The 21,972-nt window shown below is 40.8% G+C and overlaps 1 protein-coding gene across 4 annotated transcripts in view; it reads left to right on the top strand.

Moving 5' to 3' along the window:
* The first annotated feature begins 3,684 nt into the window (after positions 1 to 3,684).
* The window catches only part of LOC111384817, a 27,162-nt gene continuing 8,874 nt past the window's right edge, over positions 3,685 to 21,972 (top strand). For all 4 annotated transcript variants that reach the window (XR_002700961.1, XR_002700962.1, XR_002700963.1 and 1 more), the window contains exons 1-9: positions 3,685 to 4,110; positions 4,460 to 9,401; positions 9,479 to 9,667; positions 11,700 to 11,814; positions 12,747 to 13,800; positions 14,289 to 14,736; positions 15,173 to 15,226; positions 15,311 to 18,155; positions 18,251 to 18,364. Coding sequence is in view for 1 of the 4 variants with exons in the window: in XM_023009150.1 (XP_022864918.1) it covers positions 3,830 to 4,110; positions 4,460 to 9,401; positions 9,479 to 9,667; positions 11,700 to 11,814; positions 12,747 to 13,800; positions 14,289 to 14,736; positions 15,173 to 15,226; positions 15,311 to 18,155; positions 18,251 to 18,364 (10,042 nt within the window). In the remaining 3 variants the exon portion in view is untranslated. The remainder of the gene's footprint in view (positions 4,111 to 4,459; positions 9,402 to 9,478; positions 9,668 to 11,699; positions 11,815 to 12,746; positions 13,801 to 14,288; positions 14,737 to 15,172; positions 15,227 to 15,310; positions 18,156 to 18,250; positions 18,365 to 21,972) is intronic.

Genomic DNA, 21,972 nt, shown 5'->3' with positions numbered 1-21,972 from the left:
TGGCGTGATCCACTCTTCGGGTCATAGTAGCTACCTAACACTTCACCTTATAGAGCTCCTTTTTTAGCCACTCTGTGTCTCCTTTAGCAGCCGCTAGCTGGGCCTCAGCCTCCCTTCTCCCTTTCTCCTCCTCCGCGACCTTGGCCCGGGCCTCCCTCACCGTATCCCCATATTGCATCGCCTCCTCGAGGCGTTTGGCAAGGTCCTCCCTCTTGGCATTGAGGTTTTTCACCAAGCCTTCGAGCTGGATGCTGGTACTCAGAGCTCGGGCCATGCAGGCACTATTGGCCGCTACTAAGTCCTCGGCTATGCAAGAGGCGGTATGGTCCCTCCATTCTTCGATCCAATACTTATTGTGGACCACCGTCACTGCAGCCGTTTCAGGGGAAGAGCCTCCAGTACTTCCTTTACTGGCTCCTCGAAGTTTGTGCCCAAGAAGTCCACCTCCTTTGAGGGACGAGCTCTTTTCCTCTTAGGCTACCCCGACACCTCGGCAAGAGGGACAGCAGCAACTGGCACTGTGGCCGGGGAGGAGAAGCCTCTGATGGCGCGGGTGTTTTCTCCGGAATGGCCACCCTGGTAGGAATTGTAGTTTGCCTTAGAACGGGGGGTGGCCTTACCACCGTTGGCCGCTTCGAAGGGGCAGTAGGCTTTTTAGCCTTCAGAAGCAGATTAGTTTCAGGATCCTTAGGCACTTTCTCCTTCGTCGGAGGTGGAAGCCTCTTGCTGGCGTCTACTAAGTCCTCCATTTGCTTCTTATAGGCGGAGAAGGAGGTCTTCAAGGCCCTCACTTCAGCCATCATCTTTTGTATTATCTTGAAGCTGCGCCGGAGAGGCATCTTCTTATTGAAGTTATCTGCAAGAAACAAGTAAATTAGTACAAGTGTGAACGACTCGAAAGTACTGAAAGGTATTCGCTTCGAGATATTACCTTGTGAGGCCATCTGATCGTGCGTCACAAAATGAAAGTTCTTTCTGATTAGCCAATGGAACGACCTCTTCTTTGGAGGCAGCTGATATATGACACAGATGATCTCTAAGTCATTAGAGGATAGCTCGCATCGAGGAAGAGTGTCTTCAAAAAATGGAAACGAATCTTAGTTATGATCCGAACCGAAGAGAATAAACAAGAAATACAACTACAATACTCGCTAACTAACGAGTACTTTGTAGGGACTGTAAGAGATGCCAAGCGGTTCCCCTCCATCGTGTCCTATCTCCTGGCAGCCCAGTACTACGAGCTCTTCCACTCCTTGATGGAGCTCGACAGATCAAGCACGAATGGAGTGTGGGAACCCCAAGAGGTCAGGTAATACCAGCCCCTAGTCTTATCCCCACGACTGTTACTTTGGGAATGTAGAGGGTCTGAAAAACAGAGAAGGGCATCTCCACCCCAAGTGATGCCTCTTTCCATAACATCAAGAGCCCACCATTTAGCTTCAGGAGTTCGGGTTCAATTTGGTCGGTGCTAAGCCATAAGACTTAAGCACCATCCGGAAAAAAGGGTGAATTGGAAGCCTAAGACTGGCCCTAAGGATCGCCTCGCTTATCGCCATGCACCCTGGCCTAGGATAGCAGGCCCTCTCGTCAGGCTCGGGTAGGATCAGGTCTATACTATCTGGTATCCTATATTCAGTCCTAAATCTTTCTAGGTCGGCCCCCTTTAGCTTGGAGGGATAATTCGATGACCACAATGCACAGAGGTATCTGCTGGGCTATCCGGCCTCTTCCAAATGTTCTTCCTCCCAAGTATCGCTTCGACTATTTCGGAGGAGGTCGCCACAATGGGCTCATCCATCCGCACTAACTCCAGCCCCCTTCCCGAACTAGACTACTCTCAGAAGCCATTTTCAGAAAGGAAATGTCTCTAATATATACTGAAACTTATGAGTTTGAGTGTTTCCCAGCTGAAAATGGTCAAAAAGCAGTGTGTGGTCGCCGAAAAATCGAATTTCTCGTTGGAAATGCTTGAAGAACACCGAAAATCACAAAGAAGTTTGAGAGCAATAGGATTTTCTGTTTTCGTAAGAGTGAAAAACTCCAAAAAATGCTCAAATCCGCCTTTTATAAAGTGCTCCAACTAATCTCCACCGTTGAATTCAAATGCAATCAATCTAGGTCGTCCGTCGCATCTTCAATCTAGGCCGTTGAAATGAAATGCCAAATTTGATCTACGCCTAAGATTTTGTTATGACCCTCACGCTCGCATATAACGCGTCACCTCAGTCACCACCAGCCATCAACAATAAGTAGTCGCAACCGCCTTTTAGGGGAATGGGCACAGCACCCAACTGTCACCTTGGAAATACGCAACAACTGTCAAATCATTTAACATCAGATACGCCCGCCTTGGATCGAGCTCCTCACTCAACTCTACAAAGCTTAAACGCACCTGACGCGGAGTCCTATGTGGGTCATCGCTTCAATCACTGTGTTCCTTCCTAAATTTTACAAAGTTTTAGCAATCTCCTAACGCGTCATCCCCTGTGGGTCAGCGCACCGGTGGCAGATGAGCTCCTCACTTAACTTCACAAAGCTTAGACGCACCTGACGCGGAGTTCTCTGTGGGTTATCGCCTTGGTCACTGCGTTCCCTCCTAAGTTTTACAAAGTTCTAGCCATCTCCCAACGCGTCGTCCCCTGTGGGTCAGTGCACCGGTGGCATATGAGCTCCTTACTTAACTTGCAAAGCTTAAACGCACTTGACGCGGAGTCCCCTGTGGATCATCGCCTCGGTCACTGCGTTCCCTCCTAAGTTTTACAAAGTTTTAGCCATCTCCCAACGCGCCGTCTCCTGTTGGTCAGTGCACTGGTGGCAGATGAGCTACTCACTCAACTTTACAAAGTTTAGACGCACCTGACATGGTGTCCCCTATGGGTTCTCACCTCGGTCGCTGCATTGACCGTCTCCCTACGCATTATCCAGTTCGGCAGCACCTCGATTTCAAGTAAATTTTTACCTCACGCAGCGGCAAAGCTTTAATGCATCTCCCTAGGATTAACGCTTTGATGAACACAGAAAATCGACCCTCAAGTTCTCACAAATCACGGTCCCCATCCTGAGGAGTACATATCCGATCGGGAAGACAAGTCCACCCATGATATAAATATTCATACGTGAACTTGGGGGACTACTGTTACGCCCCTATCTGAACCACTTCGAAAAGTCCACCATCATATCATGCGAGGTGTGGAACACTCATCCGAAGTGGTTCCAAAGTGATTTCACCAATGGTGACTGTTACGCTCCTATCTTACGCTCTTATCTGAACCATTTCGAAAAGTCCACCACCACATCATGCGAGGTGTGGAACACTCATCTGAAGCGGTTTCGAAGTGACTTCACCAATGGTGACGATCTGCTATCACACTACAAGGCATAGGTAATCCTGCGGGATTGACCGAAGTGCCCTCGCCCCTGAATCCGAGGCGAAATGCACAACCGATGACTTTTTACATTTCATTTTTCTCTTTTATTTTTAACCACACAATCTTCTATAAAATAATATTATACGTAAATCGAAAATTTGTATTTCTTTTTCAACCACTCATTTTTCAAAAAAATACTATTCCATCAATTTTCTTCTACACAAAAATGGGGGCCAAACAGGGTATAAATTCACAATGGAAAGGATTTTCAAATTTCTTCATATGAGTAAGTGTGTGTAAAGGGCAAAGATGTAAATGGAGTAGACGGACGCCAAACTCAATTAACTGAAGGGCGGTGGACGCTGGTTCTTCAAATTCACTCACGCCGGCGAGAAAAGGATATACAAAACGATGCCTGAGAATACCAGAGATAACATAATAGAGAGAGATGCGGAGAAGAGATGATGCAAGGACTCAATCACCACCACCATCAACAGCTCGCGGCGCTTCTCGCGGCGGCGCTCCCTAAGGATGACTCTTCAAAATCAACTTCAACTTTGTCACCTTCCCCCACCACATCCGCCACCTCCCCCGCCGCACAGTCGTCTGAGGAAGAAGAATCTTCTCGACTCACCGCCATCACTTCTCTTCACCGTGCCATTCTATACCCTCCTAACTCGCTTCTGGTCGCCCACTCCGCCTCTTTTCTCGTTCAAGGCTTCTCTCAACTCCTCTCTGACAAGTACTTTTACACTATCTCTCACTCTGTTTATATATGTATCTTTAGCTGTATATGTATGAATTCATGCTCGTGACACTAAACTTTCTGATCAATAAAGGAACACGATAATTTGTATTTTTTTTCTCTACTAATAAAACAATATAATTCAAGAGATTTTAGCCTGAAATGGCTAATTTAAAATCAAAATGGTTTATTTGATAGTTTCAATGTAATTAGCTTCAATGGATTCTGTAATGTGAATAGGTTTCTAATCTCATAGGATTTTTAGATTAAAGTCTACCCAGTTTTATGCAGTTAATGGTATAGTTGGGGTGACCCCTTTTTCTTTTTTAACTTAAACCTGTCATAGATCATATTCAGTGCGGCAGGCTGCAACCACAGCATATGGGGCTTTGTGTTCTGTATTGTGTTCGGTTCCTGTAGCCTCAAATGGAAGGCAGAATCATGTTATTCTCAACAGTTTCATTGATCGATTCATTGGTTGGGCATTGTCTTCCCTTAGCAATATAAGTGATGGAACTGCAGAACTAGCATTGGATGGCCTTCATGAGTTTCTTAGTGTTGGTGACGTTGGAATGCTTGAAAGATATGCATTGCCAATTCTCAAAGCTTGCCAAGAACTTCTTGAGGATGAGAGAACCTCCATGAGTTTACTGAACAGGCTTCTTGGTGTGCTGACACTGATTTCATTGAAGTTTTTCAGATGCTTCCAGCCGCATTTTGTGGACATTGTTGATTTGCTTCTGGGGTGGGCAATGGTACCAGATATTAGAGAATCTGATAGGCGCGTCATTATAGATAGTTTCTTGCAATTTCAGAAACACTGGGTGAATAATATGCAATTTTCTTTGGGGCTGCTGTCAAAATTTTTGGGTGACTTGGATGTACTGCTTGTGGATGTGAGCCCTGGTACTCCACAACAGTTTAAAAGATTACTGGCATTGCTGTCTTGTTTTTGTACAGTTTTGCAGTCCGTGGCTTCTGGTTTGCTAGAAATAAATTTGCTTGAACAAATAATTGAACCCCTTTCCAAGATGGTACCTGTTTTGCTAGGATGCCTGTCTATGGTTGGGAAGAAATTTGGTTGGTCAAAATGGATAGATGATTCTTGGAGATGCTTGACTTTGTTGGCAGAGATTTTAAGTGATGGATTTTCTACCTTTTACCCTAATGCAGTTGATCTGTTGTTCCAAAGCTTGCAAATGGAAGTTGCAAACCAACTACAGGGGACAAAGAATATTAATTCCTTCCTGGTTCATGGTGTTCTCAAAACTAACCTTCAAATGCTATCACTGCAAAAGCTTGGCCTTCTACCATCATCAGTACAAAAAGTATTGCGATTTGATGGGCCCGTATCTCAGCTGCGTCTGCACCCAAATCACTTAGTGACTGGAAGTGCTGCTGCTACGTATATCTTTTTACTTCAACATGAAAAAATGGATGTAGTTGAAAATGCAATTGATTCCTTAATTGAAGAGCTGCAGTTATTGAAGCGAATGCTTGGAAAAAAATTAGAGGATGAGCTTGATACATTTATAACTCCTGAATCTTATTCAAAAAGTGAGTTGGTTGCGATGGTCAAATTTGATTTGAAAGTACTGTTAAGCTGTATTGCTTTGGGTGGAGGTGGTAGGTTAATTGGAAGAGCAAAAATTGACACTCTTTATGTTTGTAGGGCAGAAAAATTAGCAACTTTTATTATTGAAATGTTGGATCCATTTCACCTACCCATCAAAAGTTTTGTAGATTTGCAAGTTAATGTTTTAAAAACATTGGAAACACTTACCATGGTTGAGTTTCTGAGCAAGCGCTCCATAAAGGAACAGGATAGTGAGAGAGGTTCCCTGCAGGTAGCATCCCAAAAACATGCAGAGGGTGAAAATGAGGGAGATGTACTTGCAGCGGTTGTTTTTGGACATTTGAGGAGGTACACTTCTCTACTTGTCAAAGCTCTCGACATTTCTTCTCCTCTGGGAGTCAAAATAGCAGCCCTAGAATGGATAAATAAATTCTGTGAAAATGTTATTAACACATATAAAAATATAAGTACATCGTTTTACCCTTGTCAAGCATTTGGATGCATCAAAATCATCCAGGATTTGTTGTACTCGACTTTGGCTGCTGCATCAGATAGGGAACCAAGAGTGAGGTCTCATGTGGCATCAGTTCTTGATATGCTTCTGCAAGCAAAAGTTATCCATCCAATGCATTTTTCCATTATTGCAGAAACGATCCTCGAAAAGCTCGGGGATCCGGATAATAACATAAAGAATGTGTATCTGAAGTTGCTTTCACATGTGCTGCCTATTACAACATACACATGTGGTCTTTGTGATTATGGAGCAGCAATGACACCTGGGCTGCAAATTCTTACATTTGCCGACAGGTCTAATTTGCACTGGAAGCAAGTTTTTGCCCTAAAGCAATTGCCTCAGCAACTTCACTCTCAGCAACTTGTTTCCATATTGAGTTATATTTCACAGAGATGGAAAGCACCTCTTTCTTCTTGGATCCAGCGGCTCATTCATACTTGCCGGAGCAAAAGGGACCTTGCATTTACTTGGTATGAGGAAACAAAAAATGCCGATGCAATTGTTTTATGGTTGGACGCTGGAGTGGAGGAAGATACTCTTGAAAGGATTTGCTCAGTTAATATCGTTGCTGGTGCATGGTGGGCTATACATGAAGCAGCTAGGTTTTGTATTAATACACGACTTCGGACTAACCTTGGTGGGCCAACACAAACTTTTGCTGCACTGGAGCGCATGCTTGTTGACATTGCTCATGTGTTACAGTTGAATGAAGACCAAAATGATGGAAATTTAAATGTCATAGGTTCTTATGCTCACTTATTGCCAATGAGATTATTACTGGAATTTGTCGAGGCCCTGAAGAAAAATGTGTATAATGCATATGAAGGATCAACTGTATTACAGTGTGCTTCCCGGCAAAGCTCTTTATTTTTTCGGGCAAATAAAAGAGTATGTGAAGAGTGGTTTTCTCGAATATGTGACCCAATGATGAATGCTGGATTGGCACTTCAGTCTCATGATGCTACGATTCATTACTGCACCTCACGCCTGCAGGATCTCAGGAACCTTGTGGCTTCAGCACTGACGGAGAAGTCAAGAGTCCATCCGACAGAAAATCTCCATAACATCAGAGGAAGATATGCTGGAGATATATTGAGGGTCTTGCAACACATGGCTTTGGCTTTGTGTAAGAATTATGAACCAGAGGCATTAGTTGGTTTAGAGAAATGGGCAACCATGGCCTTCTCTCCCTTGTTTACAGAGGAAAACCCAAGTCCAAGTGATGGCAAGAACTCAGGATTTTTTGCCTGGATTTCTGGGCTTGTATATCAGGCAAGAGGCCAGCACGAGAAAGCTGCTGCTCACTTTATTCATTTGTTACAGACTGAAGAATCACTTACGTCTATGGGTTCTGATGGCGTCCAGTTTGCCATTGCTCGTATTATCGAGAATTATACAGCTGTTTCTGATTGGAAGTCTTTGGAATCCTGGCTATTAGAGTTGCAAATAATTCGTGCAAAGCACGCTGGAAAGAGTTACACCGGTGCTCTTACCACTGCTGGGAATGAAATAAATTCAATTCAAGCCTTGGCTCGCTTTGATGAGGGTGAGTACCAGGCCGCATGGGCATGCCTCGATTTGACTCCTAAAAGTAGCAATGAACCCACACTTGATCCGAAGCTGGCATTGCAGAGGAGTGAGCAAATGCTTTTGCAGGCCTTGCTTCTTCAAAAGGAGGGAAAGGTGGACAAGATGCCCTATGAGTTGCAGAAGGCTAAGTTAATGCTGGAGGAGACATTGTCTGTGTTGCCACTTGATGGCTTGGTGGAGGCAGCAGCACATGTCAATCAGTTACACTGCATCTCTGAATTAGAGGGAAGTTGCGAACTTCGAAGCAGCAACAGTGAGCCCTCTCAGTCATTATTAAGTTCATATATCCAAACAGGCAAGTTCGGATGTAACCGAGTACATCAGGATTGCAATCTGTGGCTAAAAGTTATGCGAGTTCGTCAAAACACACTCCCAACTGCACTAGGGACTCTTGAACTTTGTAAGAATTTATCGAGCTTAGCCCGCAAGCAAAGCAATCTTATGTTGGCAAATCGTCTGAACAACTATCTCAAAGTTCATGTCTCAAGTTGTTCTGATGAAAGTTCTCGTGATTATATGATTTCTAGTTTGCATTACGAGAACATTCTTTTCATGCATTCTGAAAACAAGCTTGAAGATGCATTGGTGAATCTTTGGTCATTTGTGCATCCTTATATAGATAATTCTTCGGTGGAAAGGTCCAACTCTCGGGACAGTTTTCTAAAGGCCAAGGCTTGCTTGAAACTGGCAAATTGGTTGCGGGGAGACTGTTCTGGTAAAAAGTTTGAGGATGTTGTTGTTAAGATGCTAACAGACTTCAATTTTACCGATGATTCTACAGTCAAAGAGGCACTTTCCTTTTGTGAAGGTAATCTAAGCTCAGGTGTAAATCTTATAGTTGATGAACTTGTAGGTACTCTAAAAAAGATGTCTGCTCGTCTTTGCCCCATGATGGGGAAGTCATGGATTTCATACGCCTCTTGGTGTTATGCTCAAGCTGTAGCATCCGTCTCCTCAAATCATGAGTCCGCCCAGCATTCTTGCTCCCGTTCTCCCGTTCCTGCTATTGAAATACAGCAAAATAGATTTAGATTAACTGAAGAAGAGCAGTTGCATATTAAGGACATCATTAATAAGCTTGTTCAAGAAGGATCTGACTTGAAAGAGAGAAATGAAGACGCAGGAACTTGTAATCTTTCTGGATATGCTGAAATTAAGAAAGATCTGAAGCCTTTATTGCATCAAATAGTAGATGTTATTGAGTCTACGGCTGGAGCACCTGGAATCCTGGACTGCAGTGGCATTAGCTTGTCTGCTACGCTATCTTCTCAGTTACACAAATGCTTAGTGTCTAATAATGTTTCCCTGGATGAAGCTGGAGTACTATCTATGGTAAATGACTTGGTTGAGGTTTGGCAGTCTTTTAGGAGGAGAAGGGTTTCTCTCTTTGGTCATGCAGCTCAAGCTTTCATTAATTATCTTTCACATTCCTCTCTGAATATTACTGATGGTCAATTAACTGGCTGTGATGTTGACTCCCAGTATAAATCTGCGAGTTACACCCTGAGGGCCACACTCTATGTCCTTCACATTCTGCTCAACTATGGGGTTGAGTTAAAAGATACACTTGAACCAGGTCTTTCTATAGTTCCTTTACTACCCTGGCAGGTGAGATAGCGCTCTAATTTTTATATTGGTTGAAATTAAAAACACTAAATACTAATTTGGTGTTTCTTTTTCTGAAGGAGATAATTCCTCAACTGTTTGCTCGATTGAGTGCTCACCCTGAACAGGTGGTTAGGAAGCAGTTGGAGAATTTGCTAGTCATGCTGGCAAAGCTATTTCCATGGTCTATAGTCTACCCCACCCTTGTCGATGCAAATGCTTATGGAAAGAAATCTTCTGAAGAGATTCTGACAATTCTGGCTTATTTGGTTAGTAGAAGACTCTGTTTCCATGTCTAATTGACGATTACTTAATCTTTTTGTATAATATTTTATTGCTACCTGTAGCATGTTACTTCTTGGTTTAGAAATCTTCTAGTTCTATGTATATACGTATGGACATGAATGGTTTGAAGTTTAGTTCTATTTATTTGATCCCCTGTAGCTTGGTACTTATATTCAAGCGGAAAGTGTGAATGCAGAGGTATACCTTTGAAACTAGAATGCCACCATGATGAGAATTTCTTGTAACTTCTAGGAGAAATAATTGTACACCCGTCTTTTCGTTCTAGTGTCCTTATTCAAGGCCTTGTTTTCCTAAATATTCAAATATTATCTTCTTGGCTTTCATCCGAGTTTTGTTTCGCGGTAACTGTTTGAACTTGTCAACTGTGACTTAACAAATATAATTTTCTGTGCACTAATTATTGTTTGACTATATATAGTTGTATAGCCTTTTAGTATGTAACAATCTAGCACATAAGAGGAAAAACTGTTATGTATATCAGATATCTTAACGGGATAGTCCGACTCCATTTGTGTCTTAAAAGTTATGGTCTCTTTCTCATGGTGGCTTAGCTTGATAAGTTGAACACGTTACAATTTCCTGCCTCTTGCAATTATCTTTTTGGTCATCAGGGTAATTAGGAACTTGTTTACATTCGAAGATTTATGTATGTATGGTTGTTTATAAGGGGTTTGGTACTTGTACTTGCAGATTTTGGTTTATTTTGTCTTCATGCACCAGAGACATGGGCTTAATAACTTTTTAGTATTTTTAAATTCTGAAATGTTTTTAATGAATCTCTAATTTGAATGAACTATATCTTGATCATTAATGAAAAATTTCAACAGTTATGGTGCAGTAGTGACCTATTTAAATTAATGTTTGAAACAACTATAAAACAAAATCAAAGTTCAACGTTTCAAAATAAATATGGCTCAGATATTAAGCCACGTTTTTATCTTTAACTCTCATTTATATTTATATTATGCAATATTAGTTGATATCCACGTGTTTCTAAGCAAAATCTTACATGACACACCTTGATAAAAATGGTTTCGGTTTTTTATTTTTCCCACTTGACTACCTCTAACTTGATTTGGTCTTCTTCCCAAACTTCATGGATTTTGGCTTATATATTTGGTAAAGCATAAGGAAACAAGAGGTGAAATTCTTTACTACGAGAAGTATTGTTGGTAACATTTTTGCATTTCTGCAAGTAATATTATGCTGATTATAGGTACACTACGTTTCTTTTCTGACCCAGAAAATTTGTTGTTGGCAATGTGCTTTTGCTAAAACTTTGTAGTGTAGGTTGTTTACAAATTGATGATGATTCTGAGACTTCATAGAGAGGGGCTCGATTTCTGTTCTGTTGTGTATTTTGTTGGAAAAGAAATTCTAGTGTTCATTTTTTTAGAATCAGTTTATCCCAGTGCATCTAGTATGAGATCCTTTGTCCAATTCCACAAATGGCCTATGCTTGATTCTTTCTAACTCGTAACTCAACAAGAGAAAGAACTAGTAGGATTAGGACCAAGTGATAAGACTTGGTTTCCTATAAAAATTCCCTTTAATAGGATCCTTCGGCTTGTTTTACCCCTCATTCTAGGATTCTGTTGTGTCTGTGGGCATACCTTCTTTTAATTCATCTAGTTAATGTGCAGCCTGCTCGCGACCTTGCTAATTGCACTTATCATATTGTCTATTTAGCTTGCTTAGGATGCAAGTCTGTTGGTTTATGTTGGGATATCTCTCACATGAATTTGAAGTGGGAAAGACTCTTTTGGGATTGTGATTTGTTCCTTGAATTCCAGCCTTTTTTAATTCTTAAGAACATCCAGTCTCCTACTATTGTACTTGTTGAACTATTCGTAGAACGACTTTTATAAATAGATGTTCCTGTCACGGTTAGCTCTACGACTGAGAAACTTTTGTTGCCATAAGTGTGATTTCCATTAAAATTGTACTTAATGCATAAATTTTATCCAGGTTATGACTGATAATTTTTTTCTGCAGAATAAGCTTTATCCAAGGTTAGTACAAGATGCTCAGCTGATTATTAGAGAGCTTGAAAATGTAACTGTACTTTGGGAGGAATTGTGGCTGAGCACACTTCAAGATCTTCATGCAGGTGACCTTTTTTCTCACTGAAATGACTTGATAATAGTTGGATGTGTGCTGAACTGTATGAATTCTATAGTTTATGCACACTTGGTGAGTGCCAACAATAAATTTCGTTTATTTGCCTAATATATTTATGTGTAGTAGTCATCAAGGGCACTATGCTGCAGCATATTGAGTGCACAAGTGATAAAGTGCATACTGGCAAAACTGTTTGAGCCCTAAAAGGAGTAAGGGGACTAAGGTATCAGAAGAAACAGTGACACTGCTTAAGACAGGAACTTACCATACACACTTGGTCATTCACGAATCAACGCTAAGTGACATAATAGATGTCAAAATTCTGAGGGATCATCAGGGATATTTTTCTGATCTTTTTGATCTCTGCTTAGGTCTCTAAAACTACTAAAATCGTAATTTTACTGCATTATATGCTGAAGTTGACCCCATAATGGCTATAATCTTTGAAACTCTACTTGCTGTCACTTGATTTTAAGTAAGATGCTCGAGATAGTATCTCAAGGTTTTGTGGACTTTTGAGAGTGAATTTGATATAGCTGGTTTCACCTTTTGATTTCCATCATTAATATCTCATGTCAGCTCTGATACCATATATGTTTTGATTACAAAATCTGTAACAATATGTTGCATTGCTCTTAAAAATTGAATAATTCTTCTAATATTTGATTGATTAAGGCTTGATTGCATGTTTGGGGTGCTTTTGAAGATTGTTATCGTGGAATGTAGGAGTAATGTAGCACAGATTAAGACTTATATTATATTAATACGAATCTAGATATAGAGATGATTTTGAATAGATTTTGACCATTTCTTAGCCAGGCTACTTTATCTTGTTCTTTCGTCCACTTTCATCCCAGTGTTCAATGCTCTGTTACTAATTTAATTATCTTTTAACCTGTTTTAAAATGTACAATTCATCAGATGTTATGAGGCGCATAAATTTGTTGAAAGAGGAGGCTGCACGAATTGCAGAGAGTACAACTCTTAGTCCCGGAGAGAAAATCAAGATAAATGCTGCAAAATACTCTGCTATGATGGCTCCCATCATTGTAGTCTTAGAGCGTCGTTTAGCTTCTACTTCTCGGAAGCCTGAAACACCTCATGAGATGTGGTTCTTTGAGGAGTACCAGGAACAAATCAAAACTGCTGTCACAAAATTCAAGACTCCTCCTGCATCAGCTGTGATGCTAGGGGATGTGTGGCGACCATTTGAGAATGTTGCTGCTTCCTTGGCATCTCATCAAAGGAAGTCATCAATATCTTTAGGAGAAGTTGCCCCTCATTTGGCTTGGATGTCATCATCCGATGCTCCAATGCCAGGTCTTGAGAAGCAAATTACAATGTCTGAATCAGAAAGAGACTTAAATAGTGCTCCCCAGGAAATTGTGACAATTGCTTCTTTCTCTGAACAAGTAGTGATTTTATCAACCAAGACCAAACCCAAAAAACTTGTTCTAATGGGCTCTGATGGTCAGAAGTATACATATCTCTTGAAAGGACGAGAGGACTTGCGTCTTGATGCCAGGATTATGCAGCTATTGCAAGCTGTAAATGGTTTTCTGCATTCATCATCTGCTACTCGTAGTCGGTCACTCGGCATTCGTCATTACTCTGTGACACCAATTAGCGGACGAGCTGGCCTGATCCGATGGGTGGATAATGTCATTAGCATTTATAGTGTGTTTAAATCATGGCAGAACCGAGTCCAGTTAGCACAGATTTCTGCATTGAGTGCTGATACAAAAAATATGGTTCCTCCACCTGTGCCTCGGCCCAGTGACATGTTTTATGGTAAAATCATTCCTGCGCTCAAAGAGAAAGGCATTAGAAGAGTAATATCGAGAAGGGACTGGCCTCATGATGTCAAGCGAAAAGTACTTTTGGATCTTATGGAGGAAGCTCCTAAGCAACTTCTTCATCAGGAGCTTTGGTGCGCAAGTGAAGGTTTCAAAGCCTTCAGCTCAAAATTGAAAAGGTTCTTTAATATTAGCTTAAAAGGCTGCCTCATGTTGTCGTGGTTATTATGCTTAACATACAAATATATTGGCATGCATGCGATATTCACTATCTGATTTCAACTATTGCATTATATATTCATAAGTTCTGGATATATTACCAAGTGCATCTCTTTTTCTATATTCTATTTTAATATTTTTTTTTCACAGGCATCCTCGAGTGTTATTATCTTAGTGTGTCTTTTAAAAGGAATATCAGTGACAATCCTAAATTTTCACCAGAACAACTATTGCCACCAAAGAATGATTGCTAACTACCGCTAAAAATTGTACTTGTTGCATATTTTTAAAAAATAGTTTATGGTAATTGATAATCAATTATATTGGTATTTCTCAAGTTGAGCTGTGTTTAGCAGACGAGTTTTCATTTTATTGCAAGGTGTCTACTGTTTATTGAAATATGAATCCTTTAATATTGATTTATGCATATAAATTGGTTTTCTTGCAGGTATTCTGGAAGTCTGGCAGCCATGAGTATTGTTGGTCATATTCTGGGTCTAGGTGATAGACATTTGGATAATATCCTCATAGATTTTTGTAGTGGGGATATTGTGCATATTGATTACAATGTGTGCTTTGACAAAGGACATAGGTTAAAGATTCCTGAAATTGTACCCTTCCGCCTTACCCAGACAATTGAAGCTGCATTAGGGTTGACTGGTGTGGAAGGTACCTTTAGGGCAAATTGTGAAGCTGTTTTAGGTGTTCTGAAGAAGAATAAGGATATTGTCTTGATGTTGCTAGAGGTTTTTGTTTGGGACCCACTTGTGGAATGGACACGTGCGAACTTTCATGATGATGCGGCTATTGTTGGTGAAGAAAGAAAGGGCATGGAGCTTGCTGTTAGCTTAAGTCTATTTGCATCTCGTGTCCAAGAAATTCGTGTTCCGTTGCAGGTACTGATGAATAACTTAACAGTATTATTGGCTTATTCAAATTCATTTGATTTTTTGTAATTTTCAATAGTTGAAGGGCATCTGTCCTTTGTGTGATATCAAGAGTTCTATACGAAGAACCCTTTTTGTTTATTTTAGGTTAAACTCTGTCTCCAAGTCCACGTGACGTTCTGAAATTTTCAGCCATGGTCTTTGTTTAGATGGAATTTTTATTTAGTCTTTGTGCTTTATAATGTATTCTTTAAATAGTTCTGATAAACCTTTTTATTGCAATTTTTATTTGGTTTATCATTTTTAAATTTCACTAAGTCCTCTTTTGACTGATAATAATAGTTAAGTAATATCATCCTTTACATTCCTTTTCTTTGAGAGTGAATCACGAGCACAGATTTGGTTATGACTTTAGAGTTGATTCATTCTTGTTTTAAATCACCAGGAACATCATGATCTCTTACTGGCTACCTTACCAGCTGTTGAGTCAACCCTTGAGGTGTGTATAGCTTATTGTCAAATTGGCCTGCCTCAAGTTTTTTAAGTAGTTGGAACTTATTAACCCTTTAAAAATGATGTGCAGAGGTTTGCTGACATTCTGAATCAATATGAGGTTGTCTCCAGTCTATTTTATCACGCAGACCAAGAGAGATCTAACCTCCTTTTGCATAAGACATCTGCGAATTCAATTGTTGCCGAAGCAACTTGTAATTCAGAGAAAAGTCGTGCCTTGTTTGAACTGCAGGCTCGAGAATTCAGTCAAGCACAGGCTATGATAGTGGAGAAAGGGCAAGAAGCTTCAACTTGGATTGAGCAGCAAGGAAGGATTTTAGATGCTTTAAGTAGTAGTTCAATTCCTGAAATTAAAGCATGTATAAAGCTGACTGGTTCAGAAGAAGCTCTGTCACTCACGTTTGCAGTTCTAGTGGCTGGGGTTCCATTGACTGTTGTTCCTGAACCGACACAAGTTCAGTGCCACGACATTGATAGGGAAGTTTCTCATTTAGTAGCTGAGCTGGATTCTGGGCTTTCTTCTGCGGTTGCAGCACTCCAATTGTATTCATTGGCTCTGCAGAGGATCCTTCCATTAAATTACATTATAACCAGTCCAGTACATGGTTGGGCACAGATTTTACTTTCTCTGAATGCACTCTCATCAGATGTTATATCAGTTGCTCGGAGGCAGGGAGCTGAGCTCATCATGACTGGACACGGGGATGGATATAGTTCTATTAAGAGCAGTTATGATGATCTTTGTCTTAAGGTAGCAAAGTATGCAGAAGATATAGAGAGATTGGAAGAAGAGTGTGCTGAACTTGTGAACTCAATTGGTACAGATACTGAACTGAAATCCAAGGAACGTCTTCTATCTGCTTTCATGGACTATGCGCAGCACGCTAGTCTCAATAGGAGAGACAATGGCTTGGGTTTGGGACCAGTGACACGTGGAGAACCATCAGAATCTGCCTTGCATGGGGAGAATGAAGAAAAGAAGGAAAGGGTTCTAATTGTATTAGATACAGCCACGAGCAATCTGTTCTATGATGTTAAGCACCTAGTGAATAAAGGCCTGAATCACTTTCCAGGGGAAAGAAATACGGATAAATGGCCTTTATCTGATCTTGGATCCTTTTTCAATGAGCTTGAAGAACATATAGAAAAATGCGTCCTTGTCACTGAGTTTCTCAATGAGCTAAAGCAGAGTGTTGGACAGGATAACTGTGTTGTTGAGGCAGATGCACATAGTTTAAATTATGCATCCCAACTGAACTGGGCTTCTTTTTTTAAAACCACTCTTATTTACTGTAAAAACCTTGTTTGGCAAATGATTGAAGTCGTTCTACCTAGTTTGATAAAATCTATAATTTCATTTAATTCAGAAGTTATGGATGTTTTTGGATCAGTGTCCCGAATTCGGGGATCGATAGATACAGCACTGGAGCAGCTTATTGAGGTTGAACTAGAGAGGGCTTCTCTGATTGAACTTGAGCAGAACTACTTTGTGAAAGTTGGTCTTATCACCGAGCAACAGTTGGCTCTTGAAGAAGCTGCTGTCAAGGGCAGAGACCATTTATCTTGGGAAGAGGCCGAGGAACTAGCCTCTCAAGAAGAAGCTTGCAGAGAGCAGCTGGATAAACTTAATCAGATGTGGAGCCAAAAAGACCTGCAAACTTCATCTCTTTTAAAGAAAGAAACAAGTATTAATAGCACTTTGGCCTCTTCTGAACTACAATTGCAATCTCTAATTGCTGCAGAGCCAGAAAGTGAGCCTCATATTTTTAGAAGCAAAGCACTCTTGGCAGCACTAGTTCAACCGTTTACTGAGTTGGAATCTGTTGATCCAGCACTGACTTCATTTTCTGGACCTGTTTCATGCAGCTCAAGTGGAATTTCTCACCTTGCAGACTTGATGAGTTCAGGATGCCCAATATCTGAGTATATATGGAAGTTTCCAGGCATACTATGCAGTCATGCCTTTTTTATTTGGAAAGTCTCTATTGTTGATCTATTGCTTGATTCCTGCACACATGACGTTGATGCATCTTTTGATCAAAATTTAGGATTTGACCAACTGGTGAATGTAGTGAAGACAAAGGTTAAAATTCAACTTCAGGAGTATATTGAACAATACTTGAAATCTCGTGTTGCTCCAATTCTGTTGACTAGGTTAGACAGAGAAATAGAGATTCTGAGGGAAAAAGCAGAGGCAACAAAGGATGTAGACTTTGCTCCATTGAAAACGGATTTTGGCGCTGTTAAAGAAGTGCAACTTATGCTTGAAGAGTACTGCAATGCACATGAAACTGTCAGGGCAGCAAAATCAGCAGCTTCCGTCATGAAGAGGCAGGTGAATGAACTTAAGGAAGCTCTTCTCAAGACCAGCTTGGAAATTGTTCAGATGGAATGGATGCACGATATCGCATTGAGCTCCTCACAAAATTCTAAGTTGATCTCTCTTAAAATTCTTGCAGATGATGACCTGCTTAAAGTTATTTTAAACATTAGCAGACCAAAATTGCTAGAGAATATACAATCTTCAATTGCAAAAATATCTAAATCATTGGAATGCTTGCAATCTTGTGAGCAAACTTCTATCACAGCAGAAGGGCAGCTTGAGAGAGCGATGAGCTGGGCTTGTGGTGGTCCTAATTCCATGTCAAATATCTCTGCCAGAAATTCAGGAATACCACATGAATTTCATGATCATTTGGCAAGGCGGCGACAATTGTTGCAGGAAGCTCAAGAAAATGTATCGGACATAATGAAAGTTTGCTCCTCCATATTGGAGTTTGAAGCTTCTCGAGATGGTACTTTTAGGACCTCGGGAGAAGTTTATCCATTAAGGACTAGTGCAGATGCTGGGATGTGGCAGCAAGCTTACTTGAATGCAATAACAAAATTGGATGTTACTTATCACTCCTTTACACGTTAGTTTCAAATCTTTTGGTGAAAATAGATGTTATTTTTATTACAGGGTTACATAATTCTTTGATATCATATACTTTTCCATGCTATGCATCAGGTGCTGAGCAAGAATGGAAGCTTGCACAAAGCAACATGGAAGCCGCCTCTAGTGGTTTAGTTTCTGCAACAAATGAACTTCGCATGGCTTCTGATAAAGCAAAGTCCGCATCAGGTGAAAATCTTCTTTCATTTTAAGATGGAAGTGAAAGCAAACCCATAGCAAGTACCTGTTCTTAAATTATCCAAATGGTGTTTTAACAAATTTTTTACAGTATTTGTTTACATTGATCAGAAATGTGCCCACTGTTTTAGCCCCTGTTTGACAACCATTATTTCAAAACTCATTTTTTCTCATACTCATTTTCAACTACACATTCTCACTATAAAATATTCTTCACGTAAATCCAAAATTTTTTCTTACTTTTTAACTATGCATTCCCCAAAAATTTACAATTCAAAAATTCATTCTATACAAAAAATGGCTGTCCAACAGGAGCATAATTGTTAGATTTTTTGGCATACTGATAGACTTCCACCTCCAATACAAAGTTTGTTATTCATTTATTATTCCAGAGCATTCCATGGTTAGTTAGCGAAAGGGTAAAAATGTAATGAAAAACTAGTGGAATTCTCTATAAATGTAAGGGGGAAATTTAGATGATCATTCAGGGAAAATCTGAGAAAATTGGGAGAGACCAGGCCTCTCGAAAGCCTTGAAAATTGTTACTTTCATTCTGTTGAATTCCAATACATCATTCAAGATCAGCATTCTAGTAGCAACAACACGTGAAGTCCTTCAGTTGAAACACAGCATCAGAGGAACCTATCAAATTGGTATCAGAGCACTCGATTCTCGGGGAGTATCAACGATGGTGATGCAACAGAAAGGAGATCGAGCTGTTGATTTAGGGTTGGATTCATGTGGCCGATTCAACACACCGATATTCTATGGGGACAATTTAGATTTATGGTTGTTTGAGGCGGAGCGATGCCTAAGCATGACTCGCGGCTTACTGGATAGGGCAAAGGTAGAAGCCGCAGGTGCTTGCTTCCTTGGAGAGGCTTGGGCATGGTTTCAAGGTATAGACGATCGCTTCTCGATTCGAACTTGGGAAGATTTGAAGATGTTGATGATGGCTCGATTCCACAGGAAGCAGATCTCCATTGCCAGTGAATTTATAGATGGGAAGGATGAGAAGGGGATAATAGAAAATTCATCGGAACTCACCATCATCTCGAAAATTCCCCTAAAATAGGAGGAATCTGGAGTAAGTTCCCTTAATACGTACCGCCGGGAGGAGCCGGACAGGAAGGAAAAGGAGGTCACAGTCACTTCGTCGGAGCCCACCATTAATTTTGAAATCATACCAAAAATTGAAGAAATCGACCATTGGGAGAGAGGATACAATTCAAAAATTCATTCTATACAAAAAATGGCTGTCCAACAGGAGCATAATTGTTAGATTTTTTGGCATACTGATAGACTTACACCTCCAATACAAAGTTTGTTATTCATTTATTATTTCAGAGCATTCCATGGTTAGTTAGCGAAAGGGTAAAAATGTAATGAAAAACTAGTGGAATTCTCTATAAATGTAAGGGGGAAATTTAGATGATCATTCAGGGAAAATCTGAGAAAATTGGGAGAGACCAGGCCTCTCGAAAGCCTTGAAAATTGTTACATTCATTCTGTTGAATTCCAATACATCATTCAAGATCAGCATTCTAGTAGCAACAACACGTGAAGTCCTTCAGTTGAAACACAGCATCAGAGGAACCTATCAAATTGGTATCAGAGCACTCGATTCTCGGGGAGTATCAACGATGGTGATGCAACAGAAAGGAGATCGAGCCGTTGATTTAGGGTTGGATTCATGTGGCCGATTCAACACACCGATATTCTATGGGGACAATTTAGATTTATGGTTGTTTGAGGCGGAGTGATGCCTAAGCATGACTCGCGGCTTACTGGATAGGGCAAAGGTAGAAGCCGCAGGTGCTTGCTTCCTTGGAGAGGCTTGGGCATGGTTTCAAGGTATAGACGATCGCTTCTCGATTCGAACTTGAGAAGATTTGAAGATGTTGATGATGGCTCGATTCCACAGGAAGCAGATCTCCATTGCCAGTGAATTTATAGATGGGAAGGATGACAAGGGGATAATAGAAAATTCATCGGAACTCACCATCATCTCGAAAATTCCCCTAAAATAGGAGGAATCTGGAGTAAGTTCCCTTAATACGTACCGCCGGGAGGAGCCGGACAGGAAGGAAAAGGAGGTCACAGTCACTTCGTCGGAGCCCACCATTAATTTTGAAATCATACCAAAAATTGAAGAAATCGACCATTGGGAGAGAGGATAAAGAAGGGAAGTCATTTTGGCCAAAACCGATTCCTTCTTATTCAATCCCGATGCTTGTTTTCCAACAGCTGGATACTCATCCATACCTACCCTACACTTGTGGCAACATAACAACTTCTTGGGACCTATTTCATACCCACTTCCCACTAGCCTAATCAATTTCTCCAACGTGTATAGGAGGTGACTTTAATGTGGTTCGATTTCCTATTGAGAGGTCGAATGGTGGGAGACTCATGGGGGCTAAAGGGGGAAATTTAGATGATCATTCAGGGAAAATCTGAGAAAATTGGGAGAGACCAGGCCTCTCGAAAGCCTTGAAAATTGTTACATTCATTCTGTTGAATTCCAATACATCATTCAAGATCAGCATTCCAGTAGCAACAACACGTGAAGTCCTTCAGTTGAAACACAGCATCAGAGGAACCTATCAAATTGGTATCAGAGCACTCGATTCTCAGGGAGTATCAACGATGGTGATGCAACAGAAAGGAGATCGAGCCGTTGATTTAGGGTTGGATTCATGTGGCCGATTCAACACACCGATATTCTATGGGGACAATTTAGATTTATGGTTGTTTGAGGCGGAGTGATGCCTAAGCATGACTCGCGGCTTACTGGATAGGGCAAAGGTAGAAGCCGCAGGTGCTTGCTTCCTTGGAGAGGCTTGGGCATGGTTTCAAGGTATAGACGATCGCTTCTCGATTCGAACTTGAGAAGATTTGAAGATGTTGATGATGGCTCGATTCCACAGGAAGCAGATCTCCATTGCCAGTGAATTTATAGATGGGAAGGATGACAAGGGGATAATAGAAAATTCATCGGAACTCACCATCATCTCGAAAATTCCCCTAAAATAGGAGGAATCTGGAGTAAGTTCCCTTAATACGTACCGCCGGGAGGAGCCGGACAGGAAGGAAAAGGAGGTCACAGTCACTTCGTCGGAGCCCACCATTAATTTTGAAATCATACCAAAAATTGAAGAAATCGACCATTGGGAGAGAGGATAAAGAAGGGAAGTCATTTTGGCCAAAACCGATTCCTTCTTATTCAATCCCGATGCTTGTTTTCCAACAGCTGGATACTCATCCATACCTACCCTACACTTGTGGCAACATAACTTCTTGGGACCTATTTCATACCCACTTCCCACTAGCCTAATCAATTTCTCCAACGTGTATAGGAGGTGACTTTAATGTGGTTCGATTTCCTATTGAGAGGTCGAATGGTGGGAGACTCATGGGGGCTAAGGAGGATTTTTCAGACTTTATAAGGGAGAATATGTTGGTGGATTTGCCTATGATTGGAGGAGATTTTACCTGGTCATCCAATCGGGATCAACCTGTTCTTTCTCGTATTGACAGATTCTTGATATGCGGAGAGTGGGAGGCTAAGTATTCAGATGTCATTCAGAGAAGATTGG

Source organism: Olea europaea, unplaced genomic scaffold (assembly GCF_002742605.1).
Source record: "Olea europaea var. sylvestris unplaced genomic scaffold, O_europaea_v1 scaffold3017, whole genome shotgun sequence".
Lineage (NCBI taxonomy): Eukaryota > Viridiplantae > Streptophyta > Magnoliopsida > Lamiales > Oleaceae > Olea > Olea europaea.
Note: the sequence above shows the minus strand (reverse complement) of the source record. Positions and strands in the feature narration are given on the sequence as shown.